This window comes from Salvelinus sp. IW2-2015, unplaced genomic scaffold (genome assembly GCF_002910315.2).
Source record: "Salvelinus sp. IW2-2015 unplaced genomic scaffold, ASM291031v2 Un_scaffold1357, whole genome shotgun sequence".
Lineage (NCBI taxonomy): Eukaryota > Metazoa > Chordata > Actinopteri > Salmoniformes > Salmonidae > Salvelinus > Salvelinus sp. IW2-2015.
In genome coordinates, this window is record NW_019942858.1 from 238,013 (window position 1) to 257,510 (window position 19,498).

At 42.0% G+C, this 19,498-nt stretch overlaps 1 protein-coding gene across 1 annotated transcript in view; it reads right to left on the reverse strand.

The window, feature by feature from the left end:
- LOC112070550 (mitogen-activated protein kinase kinase kinase 5) overlaps positions 1-16,281 on the reverse strand; it is a 28,053-nt gene extending 11,772 nt beyond the window's left edge. The window contains exons 1-15 of the mRNA XM_024137971.2: positions 15,744-16,281; positions 15,421-15,560; positions 14,516-14,703; positions 14,042-14,210; positions 10,018-10,124; positions 9,533-9,703; positions 9,043-9,155; positions 8,451-8,610; positions 5,789-5,939; positions 5,319-5,423; positions 4,893-4,945; positions 4,051-4,146; positions 3,329-3,413; positions 2,538-2,671; positions 1,575-1,702 (exon numbers count right to left, since the gene is read on the reverse strand). Of these exons, the coding sequence (XP_023993739.1) occupies positions 1,575-1,702; positions 2,538-2,671; positions 3,329-3,413; positions 4,051-4,146; positions 4,893-4,945; positions 5,319-5,423; positions 5,789-5,939; positions 8,451-8,610; positions 9,043-9,155; positions 9,533-9,703; positions 10,018-10,124; positions 14,042-14,210; positions 14,516-14,703; positions 15,421-15,560; positions 15,744-16,074 (2,131 nt within the window). The 5' untranslated portion in view covers positions 16,075-16,281. The remainder of the gene's footprint in view (positions 1-1,574; positions 1,703-2,537; positions 2,672-3,328; positions 3,414-4,050; positions 4,147-4,892; positions 4,946-5,318; positions 5,424-5,788; positions 5,940-8,450; positions 8,611-9,042; positions 9,156-9,532; positions 9,704-10,017; positions 10,125-14,041; positions 14,211-14,515; positions 14,704-15,420; positions 15,561-15,743) is intronic.
- Between the last annotated feature and the right edge of the window lie 3,217 nt (positions 16,282-19,498).

The window sequence follows — 19,498 nt, forward strand, 5'->3', positions numbered from 1 at the left end:
GGGACCACACAGCCGTCATACCACTCAGGAAGGAGACGCGTTCTGTCTCCTAGAGATGAACGTACTTTGGTGCGAAAAGTGCAAATCAGTCCCAGAACAACAGCAAAGGACCTTGTGAAGATGCTGGAGGAAACAGGTACAAAAGTATCTATATTCACAGTAAAACGAGTCCTATATCGACATAACCTGAAAGGCCGCTCAGCAAGGAAGAAGCCACTGCTCCAAAACCGCCATAAAAAAAGCCAGACTACGGGTTGCAACTGCACATGGGGACAAAGATTGTACTTTTTGGAGAAATGTTCTCTGGTCTGATGAAACAAAAATAGAACTGTTTGGCCATAATGACCATCGTTATGTTTGGAGGAAAAAAGGGCGATGCTTGCAAGCCGAAGAACACCATCCCAACCGTGAAGCACGGGGGTGGCAGCATCATGTTGTGGGGGTGCTTTGCTGCAAGACCCATTTGCTGCACTTCACAAAATAGATGGCATCATGAGACAAGACAATTATGTGGATATATTGAAGCAACGTCTCAAGACATCAGTCAGGAAGTTAAAGCTCGGTCGTAAATGGGTCTTCCAAATGGACAATGACCCCAAGCATACTTCCAAAGTTGTGGCAAAAAGGCTTAAGGACAACAAAGTCAAGGTATTGGAGTGGCCATCACAAAGCCCTGACCTCAATCCCATAGAAAATGTGTGGGCAGAACTGAAAAAGCATGTGCGAGCAAGGAGGCCTACAAACCTGACTCAGTTACACCAGCTCTGTCAGGAGGAATGGGCCAAAATTCACCCAACTTATTGTGGGAAGCTTGTGGAAGGCTACCCGAAACATTTGACCCAAGTTAAACAATTTAAAGGCAATGCTACCAAATACTAATTGAGTGTATGTAAACTTCTGACCCACTGGGAATGTGATGAAATAAATAAAAGCTAAAATAAATAATTCTCTCTACTATTATTCTGACATTTCACATTCTTAAAATAAAGTGGTGATCCTAACTGACCTAAGACAGGGAATTTTTACAAGGATTGAATGTCAGGAATTGTGAAAAACTGAGTTTAAATGTATTGGGCTGAGGTCTCTGTATATAGCCTGTCTCTTATACACATCTAGATGTGTATAAGAGACAGAGTCTACACCTATTGTATTCGGCACATGTGACAGTTTCATAATTAGGGGAGCAGAGAAAGATGAGTAATAGGTAAAGTATTGATGAGAGAATACAGTACCAGAGTGTGTGAGTGGTAGACAGAGATTGAAGGAAGGAGAATGAGTAGTAGAGAGACACACAAAAACTGAGAAGTGAAGACTGAAATTAGTTGTACGGCAGTTTAAAAATTAAAGCAGGACAGTATACAATTACCAAAACTTCCGTCAGTGAGAGAATGAATGAATACTGTACATACTGAGTGAAGGAGTGATCTAAAGACTACTAATTTGTAGTAGACAGGCACAAAAATTGAAATTAGAACACTGAATAAACTGGTTCTATGTGACCTGGTTTATGGGACCATAGAAACAGAATGAGATTTAATATAGAATGAAATAGATTCTATTTCTATGCTCTGTACCTCCAGGAACCTCCTCCATAAAGATCTTGATGAAGCCGTCCTGACTCATAGAGCCCAGGTACTGAACGATGTTCCTGTGCTTCAGCCTCTTGTGCAGCGCTATCTCCTCATGCAGAGGCTGGGAGTAACTGAGATTCACACACAGATGGGGAGAGAACCAACAGTTAGCATTGGCACTAGATTAGCATAGCATTAGCAAATGGGACAGTGTTCCTCTGCCGTTATAACAACATTGCTACAAAACATAAACAATGTTAGTGCTAGCTGTGCTGTCATTGAAAAACAACAAAATTCCCACTCTAATCTTGCAGTTGTGCTGACATGGTGTAGCTGTGACCCATACATACTGTATGGATATGATGAGCTTTACAAGCACCCGTCATGTGCTGCTTTGGCCTATGTGGCCATTAGTTCTGCAGAGGAACTAAGTATTAACATTTCTTGAACTGTGGGGCTAAGCTCTTAGTCGAGGTCGAAGGCTCGTAAACAAGGAACGGGGAAATCTAAATAGACATCCATCTCTTCAGGGAGTAGATTCCGGTGTAGCTATGGGGATACTGGACAAACATTACACATTTGGAATGTTGAGGAAAACATATGCACATTCATTATTCTCATCATTAATCGTGAATCGTTTCGCTCACAATTATATAATATATTATACATATTAGGCTCAAATAATAATTGGGATTTATGGTATAATGTGCAAAGAAAAGTAGCCTAGTCCCAGATCTGCTTCGTCGTGACAACAAGTATGGTCATTGTTTGACAATACAGCAAAAACAGATCTGGGACCAGGGGGGAAAAAAGGGGGGAAAAGGAGGAAATGTAGCCTGGTCCCAGATCTGTTTGTGCTGTCGTGTCAACAAGTATGTTCATTGTTTGACAATACAGCAAAAACAGATCTGGGACCATGCAAAAAAAAAAAAAAAAAAAAAAAAAGAGGAAATGTGTTTTCCATACGTTCTGTCTTTCTCTGGGATCTCCTTGATGGCGATGCGGACTTGGTTGCTCAGGTCCCTCCCAGCATACACCACACCATAGGTTCCTTTACCCAGAACCACCTTGTCTCCGTTTTCGCTGGTCTCATAGATAAACTGCAGGAGGTAAGGGAGAAGGTTTAATTCAACAGGAAGACGGGTGTGAAACTAAATGTGTGTGTGGTTCATTAAAAAAAAGTGTTTGAGTGTGTAGGTTAGAAATATTGTAATGAATTTCACAGGCAACCACAACAGAAAAGGTTGAGTGAGAGTGCGAAGCAATGGGAAAATATGCTAATTTAGAAACCTTTTGCTGCTCTGAACTGCAGTGAACTGAAATACTATTTCAAATTGTATTTGAACCCAGGTTTGCTGGAGTGACATGCTGGACTGAATCCAATGTTCTGTGAATACCAGGAACTTAACACACAAAAATGAGGGGTCGGGAATAGGTTAACCATTGGGGAGCGGTTAAGGGAAACTTTTCACCTTTTGACCCCATCATGACAGGGCTTGTTTGTGTACTGGTAGGGTAGAAGGGGGGTCAAAAACAGAAAAGCAGCCTCGAGAGGGAGGATTCTAGGCTTCTATGGCCCTATCTCAATTTGTCTCTCCGCAAGTCCTTGAATCCTTTCTCCTCACCTCCCTTTCAACCGTATTGGAGGAGAAGGTCCAATGTCTCTCCCCTCGAACCCTGGTTTCCAATGCGTTTTCAGAAGGAAGCAAGAAAAGAGGAAATCGAGGAAAGATGAACTGAGAAAGAGCCTAGCTGACCTCCAGTAATCTTCCAGTGAGCTCGCTGGGGTACTCCACTGGGGCTTCTGCCTGGCTTAGGAGAGAGTTGACCAGCTCACAGAACCTGATGGAGAAACAGCACACACAAGAAACTAAATCATATGGAAAGACAGTCATATATTCATGGACCTCACAGGCAAATCATAGATAAGACCTGCTGAAACACACACAAACAAATTCAGTACACAGCACTGTTATCAATCTTATATGTCATGACATATTAAAGGGGACCTTTCGATTGCCAGTTATTTGCCTTTCACTGTTTCCGCAAATACTACTATGAAAACCACTTCCCATTTCCTTCCTTCTCAGAAAGTCTTGGATAACACTGGGTATTTACTGTATCCCAATACACAACACCTAGATAATAATGTACTGTATTAGCACACAATGTAAAATGCATACACCTATCAATCCACACAGAAAGGGGAGAGAGAAGCAGGCTCTATTTCCATATGCCAGAGTAAAATAAACATTAACAGTTGTCATGTCAACGCAATCAAATAATGTGATAATGGTTGAATGAACAGGCCCAATCTGTATGTACGTTTTATGTGGGGAATGAATCATTGGTTGATATGGTTGGTTGTTACACCAGTTCCTGCTAGACAGCTGGGGTAAAGGCTGTCTTTTGGTGTGTGTTTGTGCGTGCGTGAGCGTGTGTCTGTGTACAAGTGTGTTTGTATGTGTGTGCGACTCACCCTTTACAGTGCAGCTCGCTGGGAAAGCAGAGTTGGAAGTCATCCGAGTTCTCCAGGACATACAGGAAGCAGCTACGCTCGTCAAACTTGGAAACACTGAACAGGTCAAAAGGTTAAAGAGGGGGATTAGGAGCTACACAACACTTCAAAGCGAACAGCGGCATCACAACAAAATAACAACAAGTATTCTCAAAATAGCAATGCAGGCAAACAAAGTTAAAGGAATATGAATCAAGACAAGAAAAGGCAATAATAACACATTCAATACGTGGCTCTGCAATTCAGAGAATTTTTTCTTCTTTGTATCTCGTATAGATTGAAATACTGATAGGTTTCAAGCCACCGGGTGATAGTGTTGCAAATACAAACTGAAATAAAATAAATCTACCTACTGCCCTGGAGGCAGTTCGGTAAGCAAAACAAGGGTAAAGTACACAGTGACCTCCACAGCCAAATAGACACGGACTCACACACACATATCCAATCCCAGTCTTTGAAAACAGCACAGACAAAAACACCCTGATGGCCAGTGGCCAAATCCGCCAGACAGTTAAAGTGTTTAGACTCAGTAGACCGCAACCTGGGTTCAAATACTATTTGAAATCCTTTCAAATACTTTAGCCGGGCTTGACTGAGCACAATGGAACCAATAGAGTAGTCGCAAACCTGCAAACTCCGCCCATCTGGAACTCCAGGCAGGCTAAAACAAACGCTGAAATATTTCAAATAGTATTTCAACCTAGGTCTGGTAGACTAGCCCTGATGATGAGGCTTGAAGGCTTGAACACCACACACCCACACACATCAAATGTTAGCACACTCTGTACTGTCAGTTACCATACCTCACTCCCCGGATTTGCGAGGCTGGGAAAGTCCACTGGGCTTTCTGGCCTTTCTATGGAAGGGAAGACATGGCAGACTGTCAAAATGCTCACTCAACAGTCTAAACACACACAAAGTATGCACGTGACTGCACACACTCGCGGGCGCGCGCTTCCTCATTAGGCGTGTCTTCTTTCCCATCACTGACGTGGTGCTGTTAAGAAAACACTCCACGCCTATTCTAGTTAAACACACCATTCTGTCTCACACCATTCCTGAACTACCATTTTCAATGTATTGACAGGTTGAAAACTGTAGACCTGTACAGTAGAACTCAGTAGTTAAATATCTACAAGGCGATAGGGGTCTGTTTACCTGGTCCCAGATCTGCTTGTACTGTATTAGCCAACTCTTATGGTCATTGTCATGCCAAACATGGTCTGTACCTTCAGGGGTGTGATGTGGTTGAGCCGAACCGTGCAGCTGTCGTCCTCCTCACTCACACACACTATGGTGGGCTGGAGCACTTTGGTCTGCTCCAGGATCAGAACCTGACGAACGGCAATGGTTTAGCATTAAAAGGTTACTTTTCTAAATACTTTCGCTGCAGAAAGGCACTGTACATTGTCAACGTGACAAACTATCCCGGCAGGGTGACGCCAAGTGCCAACTTCATTAGCAATTATCTAACCATGACGGTGCAGTTAAAATAGATGTTAAAGCAAATATTTTTTACTGCTCTGCATTTGAATGGCCAGAACTGTTATATACAAGACAGAGAGAATCTATTGAGATCTCACAAAGCAATGTGGGTTTGAGGAACTGGGAGTACTGGAGTCTGACAGAGTGTCTTGGCAGCGGACAAGACACTAACTAAATAAAGCTGAATGTACTGGGAGCTGTGGTGAGGTCTTACTGGGCAGCGGTCAGTGGAAACAGTGGGCTTGCAGGCTTGCAGCATCAGCTCCATCCAGAAGTCCACAGTCTCCTGTTTAGACGGTTTCACCTCCGGGGGCTTGGTGAACTGACGATACAAGATGAACGTCTCCATGACCGAGCCCACATACCTCAAAAGAAAGATGCAAATAAGTATTTGAAAATCAAAATAAAGTTGACCTTATAGAGACATTGACATTGACCTTAAAGAGGCCATACCAATATTTTTCTTAGGGGAAAGGGGTCCCCTAAATGGACAGTATCTTTAACATTAAAGGTCCCGCATAAAATCATGTTTTTCATCAAATGGATGATATTTGGATGAAGCCAGATCAGAGTTGGATGACCAAAGTAAGAAAAATGACTGTTGCTGGTACATTGATCAAGTCTGAGCATAAAGTTACTGGTCCCCTCCCCGGGTCAAAAACTTGAATTCAGATGTTGGGATTATTTAGGGATTTGTGTGACATCACATAAAGCCTTAATTTGAATATACCAATGGTAATGTCTTATTCTCTTACCTAATCTAAATAAGTACCGCCTCATAACCATCAGCACAGAAGGTGTGTTTGCAGAGGGGTGTGGTTTACATAGCTAGCTAGTCTACTGGTGCCAAAACTTGACTGCAGGGTGACATCAGATTCCAGGTTTCTCGTATTCATCTATGGCAAAAAAAATTATAGGTTTCCCCTTTCATCTGTGTCTGGTGTTTGCTAGTTACTGGCTAGCTAGTTCTTCAGCCATCATGGAACAAAAAGGGGGGAAGTGTCATTCAAAATTCAGACGCAGTTGTCATGTAATATATCTGTCAGTGCTGCTGCAAACTGCAACAGAAGAGACATGGCAAATGGGAGATTTTGACATCATTGATAGTCATGGTTTATGAACATGGTCTGGCAGTCAACATATATATATATTTTATGAGGCATAGCCAGACCTCACCCTGTCCAGTTTCAACTGAAATTGTCCAAGATGAACTAGCTACAAGATGAACAAGCTAGCTATCTTCATGATCTCACTGCAACACTGCTGTCATGACGTGGCCCTTTCTGGGTGTAGATCATGGCTTCCCCCTCTCTTTCTCTCACTCTCCTAAACCCAGGTTTTATTGCCCCAGGTCGTAAATACCACAGAGACTCTCCCTGACCATGCAATTGAGAGAGTTTCACAGTAAGAAAAACGGATTCTCCCGCCCAATTCTACTACGTCCCAGAATTTGAGAATGGAACAATATTCCTATTTTGGAGAATGTGTAGACGGTCGGTGGAGAAGCCAGCTACGACCCGGCCCGTTTTGTTTCATGTTTGTGACCTCATGAAAAGACAAGTGCCTCAGTTATGGAGGTTTGCATCTAATTCTTGTATAAAGTGAATAAGTAAAGATGAAACTATTTGTGAAATGATGTAATGTGATGTTAACCTTTAATTTGAGAGACATGTATTCCCTGTAAAGTTTCACTAGTCAGCGGCCACAAATTATAATTTTGTAATCTGAAGATTTTCCGTGGTGCCCCGACTTCCTAGTTAATTAAATGTACATGATTAGTTGAATCACGTAATAATAATTAGAGAATTGATTTGGTAAAATAACAGTCTACACCTTTAATGATAGCCAGACACGACACTGCTCATTACATCCAAGTTGCTTTACATAAGTATTTCAAAGAAATGTCAGTCAAGGTGAGCTCTCCTCCACTCAGCCTATTAGCTCCCTGCCCACTCAGCCCATCTTTTCAGCCTTACTGATAGTTAGACATAAGAGAAAAAGTGAATTCTCAAATTCTGAGCATTTTTAAATTGAGAGAAAAAAAATAAGGCTATTTTACATGGTAATCCGAATGACTGTGCGGGCCCTTTAATAAGATATTTTGAAATGTGCCCTCTCATTCTGGTTTCTAATCATCTCAATCTCAAAAACAAGGTTCATATAACATCAGTGTTATTGAGTACATCACTGGGGCCAAGCTTCCTGCCATCCAGGACCTATATAATAGGCGGTGTCAGAGGAAAGCCCATAAAATTGTCAGAGACTATAGTCACCCAAGTTATAGACTGTTTTCTCTGCTACCGTACGGTAAGCGGTACGGGAGTGCCAAGTCTAGGACCAAAAGGCTCCTCAACAGCTTCTACCCCCAAGCCATAAGACTGCTGAACAATTTTTTTTTTAATCGCCACCCGGCAATTTACATTGACACCACCCCCCTCCCTTTTGTACACTGCTGCTACTGGCTGTTTATTATTTATGCATAGTCACTTCACCCCCACCTACATGTACAAATTACCTCAACTAACCTGTACCCCCACACACTGACTCGGTACCGGTGCCTGCTGTATATAGCCCCGTTATTGTTATTCTTATTGTGTTACTTTTTATTTTAGTCTACTTCGGAAATATTTTCTTCTTGAACTCTTCTTGAACTGCACTGTTGGTTAAGGGCTTGTAAGTAAGCATTTCACGGTAAAGTCTACACTTGTTCTATTCGGCGCATGTGACAAATAAAGTTAGACTTCAATCTGTTAGAATGATATGCTCATATATTTCACATCAAGAATGCCTGCCTGGTCCCAGATCTGTTTGTCCTGTCTCGAATGTTTGCAGTGACAATGACCATAGGATTTGACATGAACTGTGACTCCTCTCACCACATGGGTGCATTGAGCCGGTAGAGTTTCTCTGAAGCCTCGATGACCTTCCTGTGTTCGTTAGCCAGGATGCTGGCTCCCAGGTAGAAGCCTACGTCCCAGTAGTCCTGCATCTTCTCCAAGCTGCCCTTCCTCCCCAGGAGGCTGCTCAGGGTCACGCCTGGATACACACACACAACAAACACAAACAGACGGGCGCAGACAGACACACATGTTAGATAGTGAGAATATTATTATTATATTTATATATTTTTTCAGGCTAACAGTATGGCATCGAAATGTAACAAAAGAAAAAGAGACATGACATGGCACAGAAGCCCAAATAGAATAACAGTGACATGCATTGATAAATAATGTACGGGTGTAATTATTTAGTGTCTTTATGCAGGCTGTTAGCAATGATGACAGTGATTGGCAGGGTTTAAGACTGCACCAACAATTAGCCCACACTCGGTTGATCACAGACATGGATAAATAAAATAAGGCAATTGTAGTTTACTTAAGCAATTAAACAAAACAAAACATGAACACACAAGTTCCCTTTGACAGGCTACTGATCCAGGGCAGTGGAGTGTCGGTGTGAATAATGTACCTATTTTCCGCAGCTCGATGGAGGTGTCAAATTCGTGGCCGGCAGCCATCAAGAGGACAACGTTGTTGATGCCGGAGTGAAGGGTTGGCTCTGTCTTGAAGGCTTTGCCGTACCTGGGGGAGAATCCACGAAGGGAGATTAAAACTGATTCATTAATACATATTGCTGCCCAGTCAATGAGCTGACCTAAGCAATGATTTGTTTAATAACGGCGTATCATATAGTATCAGGTGTGTCGTGACTGTTTATGCCATCTGCTATGTCTTAATTCTAACAGTGTTATGCAGCCTTTATGACAGAGGACTCAAGTAAAGTGTAACAGAAAGGATGGAGGGAACTCAAAGGGATAACATAACAGACTGATGTAGAGCCCTAGTAAGGAGGACTTGACTGGAGTGAGTGAAGGGATGCTGTGTCTACGGTGTGCATATTAGGACGAATTACAAGTCCAAACTGCTGTACTAATATGGATACTGTAATGGTGTCTCACCAGTAGCAGGCCTGGTCTCGACTGCGATGGTCTTTAAAGCCAGAGCTCATGAACATGTCTTTGTAGATACGGCCGCAGAGGCAGTGCACGTCCGACGCCACCCTGCCACCTGACTCCACAATGGGCAGAATCAMCTCCAGGGCCTTGGCACGGTCACCTGGACGATTCCTCCTGAAGGTCAAAGATTAGGAAACATTATGACAGATGGAATCCTCAGAATCAACAGCCTGTGTCGTGCTGCAAGTTAAAAGTGTCGGGTAAATTTCTTGATGAAACTGTGTGCTTGCTTCAAGCTGTCTAAAATAATAAAGATGGGGGAAAAACAGTAGTGTGCTTTCAGAAAGCCCACTAATTAAGTGTTAAAACAGGGGAAGGCTTTAACCCATTTAGTGTTGTATACACATTATTTCCTTCTATTATATAAGGTGAAAGACTATAGTCAAACAGAATATGTGAGCAATACACAAGTGGAGGAACAATGGTACCTGTTTAAAGCAAATATGTAGTGAAATTTGATATTCTGCTGGGCAGCCACCAAGCACATGGGCAAGTTGTTCAGAGTCTCTACCAGTTTGATAATGGCATCGTAGTCCTGAAGTCAGAAAGAGGACTCGATTACAGCAAACCCTTTATCAACATTATAATAACATCTCTGATTTCAATGAATTATATATTAGGCATGGCTGCAGACACCTTTAATATTCTTTAAATTGACATACAGAGTGAAGGTCCTCATTCAAATTGATTTACTTTAACCCCTGCAGTACTTGTTGGGTTGGGCGACGTCAACCTTTGTTCTATCTTGATTAAGTAGCCATAAACAAAATGGTGACATAAAATGAATATCCCCCTATTTGCCAAGCCAAAAATATATACAGTGCCAGTCAAAAGTTTGGACACACCTACTCATTCAAGAGTTTTTCTTTATTATAACTTTGTTCTACATTGTAGAATAATAGTGAAGACATCAAAACTATTAAATGACACATATGGAATCATGTAGTAACCAAAATAAGTGTTCAACAAATCAAAATATATTTGAGATTCTTCAAAGTACCCACCCGTTGCCTTGATGACAGCTTTGCACACTCTTGGCATTCTCTCAACCAGCTTAACCTGGAATGCTTGAAGGAGTTCCCACATATGCTGCTTTTCCTTCACTCTGCGGTCCAACTCATCCCAAACCACCTCAATTGGGTTGAGCTCGGGTGATTGTGGAGGCCAGGTCATCTGATGCAGCACTCCATCACTCTGCTTCTTGGCAAAATTGCCCTTACACAGTCTGGAGTTGTGTTGGGTCATTGTCCTGTTGAAAAACAAATGATAGTCCCACTAAGCGCAAACCAGATGGGATGGCGTATCGCTGCAGAATGCTGTGGTAGCCATGTTGGTTAAGTGTGCCTTGAAATTATAAATAAATCACTGACAGTGTCACCAGCAAAGCACCCCATCACACCTCCTCCTCCATGCTTCACGGTGGGAACCACACATGTGGAGATCATCTGTTCACCTACTCCGCGTCTCAAAGACAGTTCGAACCAAAGATCTTCAATTTGGACTCATCAGACCAAAGGACAGATTTCCACCGGTCTAATGTCCTTGCTCATGTTTCTTGGCCCAAGCAAGTCTATTCTTCTTATTGGTGTCCTTTAGTAGTGGTTTCTTTGCAGCTTGAAGGCCTGATTCATACAGTCTCCTCTGAACAGTTGATGTTGAGATGTGTCTGTTACTTGAACTCTGAAGCATTTATTTGGGCTGCAATTTCTGAGGCTGGTAACTCTAATGAACTTATCCTCTGCAGCAGAGGTAACTCTGGGTCKTCCTTTCCTGTGGCGGTCCTCATGAGAGCCAGTTTCATCATAGCGCTTGATGGTTTTTGCGACTGCACTTGAAGAAACTTTCAAAGTTCTTGAAATTTTCCAGATTGACTGACCTTCATGTCTTAAAGTAATGATGGACTGTCATTTCTCTTTGCTTATTTGAGCTGTTCTTGTCATAATATGGAGTTGGTCTTTTACCAAATAGGGCTATCTTTTGTATTCCACCCATTCCTTGTCACAACACAACTGATTGGCTCAAACGCATTAAGAAGGAAAGAAATTCCACAAATTAACTTAACAAGGCACACCTGTTAATTGAAATGCATTCCAGGTGACTACCTCATGAAGCTGGTTGAGAGAATGCCAAGAGTGTACAAAGCTGTCATCAAGGCAGAGGGTGGCTACTTTGAAGAATCTCTAATATATTTTGATTTGTTGAACACTTATTTTAGTTACTACATGATTCCATATGTGTCATTTAATATGTTTGATGTCTTCACTATTATTCTACAATGTAGAACAAAGTTATAATAAAGAAAAACCCAGGAATGAGTAGGTGTGTCCAAACTTGTAACAGGTGCTGTATATTTGTATATATTTAAAATAAATACAATTAAAAAATGGACACTAAAAAGACTGCTAAAAATATATTTTAGTAGCCTATTTCTCTCTATTGGAGGTGTGGCATTAAAAATAAGTGTGTGTGTCGACACGTAAGACAGCCTCGTGGGCTGTGATATATTATGGTTAGTAAATAATGAAGGGCCTGGCTGCAGAGCACGCAACTCTGCTGTCCCCAGAACTGGATAATTATTCAATGATTCGCATTTTTGACTAATCTTCCTCTCTTATTAGGCCTAGGCTTCTATACGTTGTAGGTAGGTTCTGTACATGGCTAATAATAGGCTATTGAAATAGGCCTACTCTACACATCATTTCTTTCATAAGCTTGGCTCAGCTGTTAGTTTCCTTTTGACTTCATTTTTCCACCAAAATATTGTTTGCACAATTTCACTTCCTGTTGCCTGTAATAGTTGCCATTCAAAATAAATCTGTATTAGAAAATCACCTATATATTCTGACTTTCACAATTGTTTCCATTTGAAAGCTGCAACTTTAGGACATTAAACACTTTATTAAAATGGCCTACTTGGGAAATATCTTTTATAATGTTAACTTGTCTTAATGTTTTTGATAAGCTTTTTTTCATTAGTAGGATTTGGCTTTTGGCCATTTGGTTCGCAACAGCAAGTAGGAGGGATTAATCATTTATTTCAGACTAAGCTTTGCTCAACTCTAAGGTTTGTTCAAACTACTAATTCTATTTTTCTATCTTGCTATTGTTTGTTCTACCTCTCATTATTACCTTAGGCCTATCATGTTAAGTTATTCAAAAACAACTTGAAACTGTCTGAGAACTCTGTTAAATAAATGTATTGTTTGATCAGGAAGTAGTACAGCAGGAGGAGGCGGGAGAAAGCCAGCATGCATAAAAACGGATGTCATATTCATATCAAATGGAGAGAAAATACAAAATTAGGCTTTTAAAATAATTAGACACCGGATTGTCCGCTATAAAAAAAAATGTATAGGCTTCGGCTATATGCCCAGATCACCCGACACAGAGAAAAAATATATATGTTTCTGACAGGACATTTTGTGCTGCTTTGGTGAAAATCTTAGCTCTGTCTACATTGTTCTTTTGCATTCTATAAATTGTTTATAACATATTTATTGAAATAGGTTATGCAGGCTATAGCAAAGAAATAGGCCACTTGGCATAGCCCTGCTGTGGGTTGCCCGGGCAGCTCTTTACTGCGTGGTGCCAATCAAGTTGAAATAGGCTATACATTGTCTGTCACGTCACGATGTCATCACCATCAACGATGGCTGTCAATCAGCTTCGATATCCAATACTATCATAATATCAGCCAACCCCTACTAGACAGTGTTCTTGCCTACAACTGAGACCCCCGATAAGATGAGTTTATTTTTACTTAGAATGACCATGGAGGGCTGCCATCTAATCATTGTTAGCATTCAATCCCCTTTATAATTGGTCTTTGTGTTCGCAAGACAAAGAGCATGAATGTTTCAATGAAGGCAACCCTCATGCAAAAACAGGCAACCGTCATGCAAAAACAGGCAACTGTCATGCAGACTGTAGATCCGCCACACCAACACACAGGTTTTAAAAGGTAGATTCAGCGATGCATGTAGTAAACTGCAGAGTTGGGCCAATTTCCACAACAACTAAAAGTATGAGCACGAGGCTAAACTTCTCAGCTATTGTGGTCCTGCAGCTATCACATTGCAGCAGTTACTCTGTGTGAGTGAACTGTCTTGCATCACGCTTATCTTCAACATGTGTGGTTCATCCTTCTGCTCGTGGTAACGTCATATCGCCGATTCTCTGTTTAAAACGCCACAAAAGCATTCCACAGCCATAAAAGTGAGCCCATGCCCAAAAATGTACTGCCCAAACAGCCAGCATAACATAAATAAGGGCAGTCTTGACACTGGCAAACACAGTACCACTGAGCCCTCGGTCATGTTCATTAGGCACCAAATAGTAGGAACTACCTGGACTTGTCCAATAAGAAGCGCTCATTTTCCATTACACAAAGCTTTGCTACAATGTAACCTAATAAACATGATCCAGGTCCCTCACTCCCATAGCTAAGCCCACCTGGACATCCCGGTACGACAGCAGTAGGTTCATGATGATGTCTGGGCTGAGCAGCTCCACCGTGTCAAGGCGCTTCTGGATGCGGCCCAGCTCCTGACTCAAATCCTGGCCACTGAAGCGTTCCCGGGCTGTGCGGATCTCATGCCGGATGGACTCCCGGAAGTACTCACTAATAAGAGAGACAGTTGTACCCTTAAGCAAGGCACTTAGCCCCTGAAACTGCTCTTGATCCAGAGGCATATATTGTACATAGCACAAATGACTGATAATAGCTCATGTCTAACTGAAAGACATTTGCAGTTGGGCAGTCTAGACATTTCCAAGCTTAACCTTGTACTTTATTTGCTGCTATTCTCCCACCCAGCCAAGCTATCAAACCAAGCAGTTTGGTTGAGCAAAACTAAGTGAAAAACACAACGAGGGAGTCATAAGGGAATAATTAGACATGCAGTGTGGGTAGCATGACATGCTGACCTGGCATGAACGTGCACATTATCCAGCAGTTGAATGAGCCTCTCTACCAGTGGGGTGAGGAGGGCTTCCAGTTGGAAGCTTGGCTGCATCAGTTCTTTGATGCCGTTTAAGAGGGTTGCGTCGCAGGCAAACACCTTGCCCTGTGGCAACACCACATACGGGATGAACGTGTAGCTCCCACACTGCTCCTGAGGGAAGACACACATACGGGCATTAATATACAAGCTCACACACACACAAGCGTTATCTATATGCAGCATACATAAACATATGATGACCAAACCCCGGCACACTACTAGCAAACAGAAACATATACAATATTCACGTTGGTACCACTGTATTAACATGTGTTCAAATATTAGGAAATGTTTTTGCTTAATCACATCTTGGCAAAAGCTTAATAAACATAAATGAGGTTATGAACACTGTTCCATTGTCATATGCCTGCTTGAGGATAATGATAATGGAATACTCACCTTGGTACCTTATCCATACCAGAGTGGTATCATGCTCTAATAGCAGAGCTGCTTTAAACACACATATCTACTAAACACACACATCCGCTTGAAAGGTCTAAGGAAATCCATTGACCTATAAACCCATAAGAGACTGCAATTCAACTTATAAAACAACCCTAGGATCAACTTATATCAGAGAAATCAGGGCTAAAAATTTTTTTTTAAAGTACAGCAGTAGTTTTTGGCAATATTAAGCAACTGGTGGTGGGATTGTTGTGGCAATGGAAGGGACATCTTTATGGCACTGTAGCCTACTTCTTCCAAAATGTCACACCCTAAAATCTGTTTACAACCCAATTTTCCCCCAAAGTGAGCTGGCAAAAGGCCAACTTGGTCCCTTCGTCAATTATTTAATAATTGTAAACTCTCACAATGCCCTGGGTGTACCTTGAGTGCTTGCAGGTCGCTGTCCTGCTTGTAACAATACAGGATGATGTTATTGGTCATGCTGAAGCTCTCTCTTACGCCCAGGTGATAGAAGAGGGACTGCTGGCAGTAAGTATCACTCATTTCCACCACTGCCACATCTGTCAAAAGAGAAAGGCCAAATTGGGTGTCGAAAAACGAAAACACCCGTGCAGCGCAGGTACGCACTTAAAATACCTGTGTGTGCAGAACACACACCAACTTTTTGGCCAACAACACTTCAGAAGAATGAAGTAGTGTGGTGTGGCCAATGCCTTACTGACAGTCGGCATGACTATACTTGCCTGCATTGTAGAATATATCAAGAATGTCAGTCGTCCCAAGCGATATTCTCTCGAAAGGAATGGTTTTGAACACCGCGTGCGTATCCGCGCAGGCTTCTTTCACGGACTTCAGTGACAAATTCTCTTCCGTCTGTGGCAGGGATGCATCCTCAGTGACAATGTATGCAACAGCAACAGCCCTAGTCCGGCTCCGGGGGGAAATAATGTGTTTATTCGAGGTGCTGAGTTCAATAGCCAAAGGGTCCTGCCATAAACTTCCAGCTGATACCCAAACAGGATCCTTTCTCTTAACCTCGTGCAGGCTCATACGCCTGCGTTCGGTGGTATACATTTCCCCAAATATTCAAGAACGCATATTCCAGTGTTGAATACCCTTCATAGACAGTGCAGCTCTGTTCCTGCAAATTCCCCAGGTGCGTCTCGTCTCGCCCCCGTTTCCAGTGACATTCCTTGAACTGTTCCATAATCTCTACACGCCTTTAACCCCTCCCATATCCACGGTTGCAATGCGCGATTTCGTTTTGCGTGGCCAATGGAATGGTCTAAAACATGGGTGTCAAACTCTGGCCCGCGGGCCAAATTTGGCCCGTGGGGTAATTATATTTGGCCCGCGAGACAATACCAAATTACTACTAGAGCTGGCCCGCCRGTATTATACAGCGCATTCACCGCTAATACTACGAATCCCATAATGCTCTGCTGTTGTTTTCGCGCGCCAATCAGGACAGGACCCAGAAACGCCCTCTCCTCTGTGACAGTAGTCATAGCAACATAGACGCTACAACTGTCAGCGCGCTATCCCTTCCCAAAAATGGCGAAAAGAAAGGCAGAAAACAGGAGCTTTCTGGACAAGTGGGAGCAGAATATCTGTTTACATATGTAAAAGACAAACCTGTTTGTCTTGTTTGTGGAGTCAACGTGGCTGTAAGTAAGGAGTACAACATTAGACGACACTATGAAACGAACCACCATGACAAATACAAGGACATGGACATGACTCAAAGGAGCCAGAAAGTAGAGGAGATGAAAAGAAGTTTGGTTTCACAACAGAATATGTTCAAAAAAGCCACATCACAAAGTGAGGCTGCTGTAAAGGCTAGTTATATAGTGGCAGCAGAGATCGCAAAATCAGCCCGGCCCTTTAATGAGGGAGAGTTCGTGAAAAAGTGCATGATGAAAGTTTGTTGACCTCGTATGCCCAGAGAAAAAGCAAGCATTTTCAAACGTGAGCCTGAGCAGGAACACAGTAGCTGATCGCACATGTGATCTTGCCACCAATCTGTATGACCAGCTGATGGAAAAGGGAAAAGATTTCGTTGCGTTCTCCCTCGCTGTGGATGAGAGCTGCGACGCATCTGGAAAAAGTTTATTTTGGTATTAAATCAGAAGGCTGCAAATAGAAAAGAGGCATACGATTTTTATTTAAATTTTATTTATTTAATAAATGAATGCCATTGATGTGTTTTTTCATTTGAAATTCGATTTTGCATGTCTCCACTATTAAATTATATATTGTATGGTAATAAGCGATGCTTGTTCCATATTCAATGTTAAAGCAAAACTTGTTTGGGTCCATATTAAAAGGTTCATTTGTTCAATGTTGGCCCGCGACTTTGTTCAGGTTTTACATTTTGGCCCACTGGGTATTTGAGTTTGACACCCCTGGTCTAAAATGTAAAGACTACGCCGACCGGGTCAAGAACCACCCGGTCGGCGTAGTCTTTACATTTTAGACCATTCCATTGGTCCTTAACTGAAATCTCTACTCACCAAGGGCACCGGGCCATGCGAAACGAACTCGCCCAATGTCTAGCCCAGATTAACTGTTGGATTTAGAGAGGCTCTTCTACGACCTCTGCTGACTACGTAGTGGTGTAGCCAGAAATTCGTTGGCGGGTGAGCCTGCAGAAATATTGCTATGTGGTAGAGATAAATTTGTTGTTTTATAGCTAATTTTATGCGATTCTACACATTTTGCTATGAGACTGATAGAAAATGTTGCTGTTTTAAAGCTCATTTCCTGTAATTCTACACATTTTGCCATGGGGCAGAGGAAAATGTGCATTTTTATGCTCATTTTATGCTATGCTACACATTTTGCAATGAGGCTGAGAGAACATAATTCAGTTTATGTTACAAAAAAAACATAAAATCTTACTAACGAAGTGCAATGCTTGCTATGAATTCTACCTGGTGGTGTTTGCATGTTTAGGTAAAAAGACAAATAATGTCCTGTTAGGAACACTGACAAGTAAAGGACATAAAAATATATTTGGGTGATTGGGTGGATCTGGCTCCCCAGTGGGTGGGGTATGCTGATGATTCAACCATACACGCATCAGCAACCATAGCTAATGAAGCCACTGAAACCCTTAACAAAGAGTTGCAGTCTGTTTTGGAATGGGTGGCCAGTAATAATCTGGTCCTGAACATCTCTAAAACTAAGAGCATTGTATTTGGTACAAATCATTCCCTTAAATTCTAGACCTCAGCTGAATCTGGTAATGAATGGTATGGCTGTTAAACAAGTTGAGGCGACTTAGATTGTGAACTGTCATGGTCAAAACATATAGATTCAATGGTTGAAAGATGGGGAGAGGTCTGGCCGTAATAAAGAGATGCTCTGCTTTTTTGACACCACACTCCAAAAAGCAAGTTCTGCAGCCTCTAGTTTTGTCTGATCTTGATTATTGTCCAGTCGTGTGGTCCAGTAATGCAAGGAAAGACCTAGTTAAGGCGCAGCTGGCCCAGAATAGAGCGGCACGTTTTTCTCTTAATTGTAATCAGAGGGCTGATATAAATACTATGCATGCCAGTCTCTCTTGGCTAAGAGTTGAGGAGAGACTGACTGCATAATTTCTTCTTTTTATAAGAAACAACGTGTTGAAAATCCTAAATTGTTTGCATAGTCAACTTACAAACAGCTCTGACACACACACTTATCCCACCAGACATGTCACCAGGGGTCTTTTCACAGTCCCCAAATCCAGAACAAATTCAATAAAGTGTACAGTATTATATAGAGCCCTTATTGCATGGATCTTCATTCCATCTCATATTGCTAAAATAAACAGAAAAAATTGTCTCAAAAAACAGATAAAGCAACACCTCGCTGCACAACGCCTCTCCCCTATTTGACCTAGATAGTTTGTGTGTATGCATTGATATGTAGGCTACGTGTGCCTTTTAAAATGTTTTATGTAGTTCTGTCCTTGAGCTGTTCTTCTCTATTTATGTTCTGTATTATGTCATTCTGTATTACGTTTCATGTTTTGTGTAGACCCGAGGAAGAGAAGCTGCTGCTTTTGCAACAGCTAATGGGGATCCTAATAAAATACCAAATAAACTCAGCCAGAAAAGAAACGTCCTTACACTGTCAACTGCGTTTATTTTCAGCAAACTTAACATGTGTAAATATTTGTATGAACATAACAAGATTCAACAACTGAGACATAAACTGAACAAGTTCCACAGACATGTGACTAACAGAAATTAAATAATGTGTCCCTGAACAAAGGGGGTGTCAAAATCAAAAGTAACAGTCAGTATCTGGTGTGGCCACCAGCTGCATTAAATACCGCAGTGCATCTCCTCCTCATGGACTGCACCAGGTTTGCCAGTTCTTGCTGTGAGATGTTACCCCACTCTTCCACCAAGGCACCTGCAAGTTCCCGGACATTTCTGGGGGGAATGGCCCTAGCCCTCACCCTCCGATCCAACAGGTCCCAAACATGCTCAATGGGATTGAAATCCGT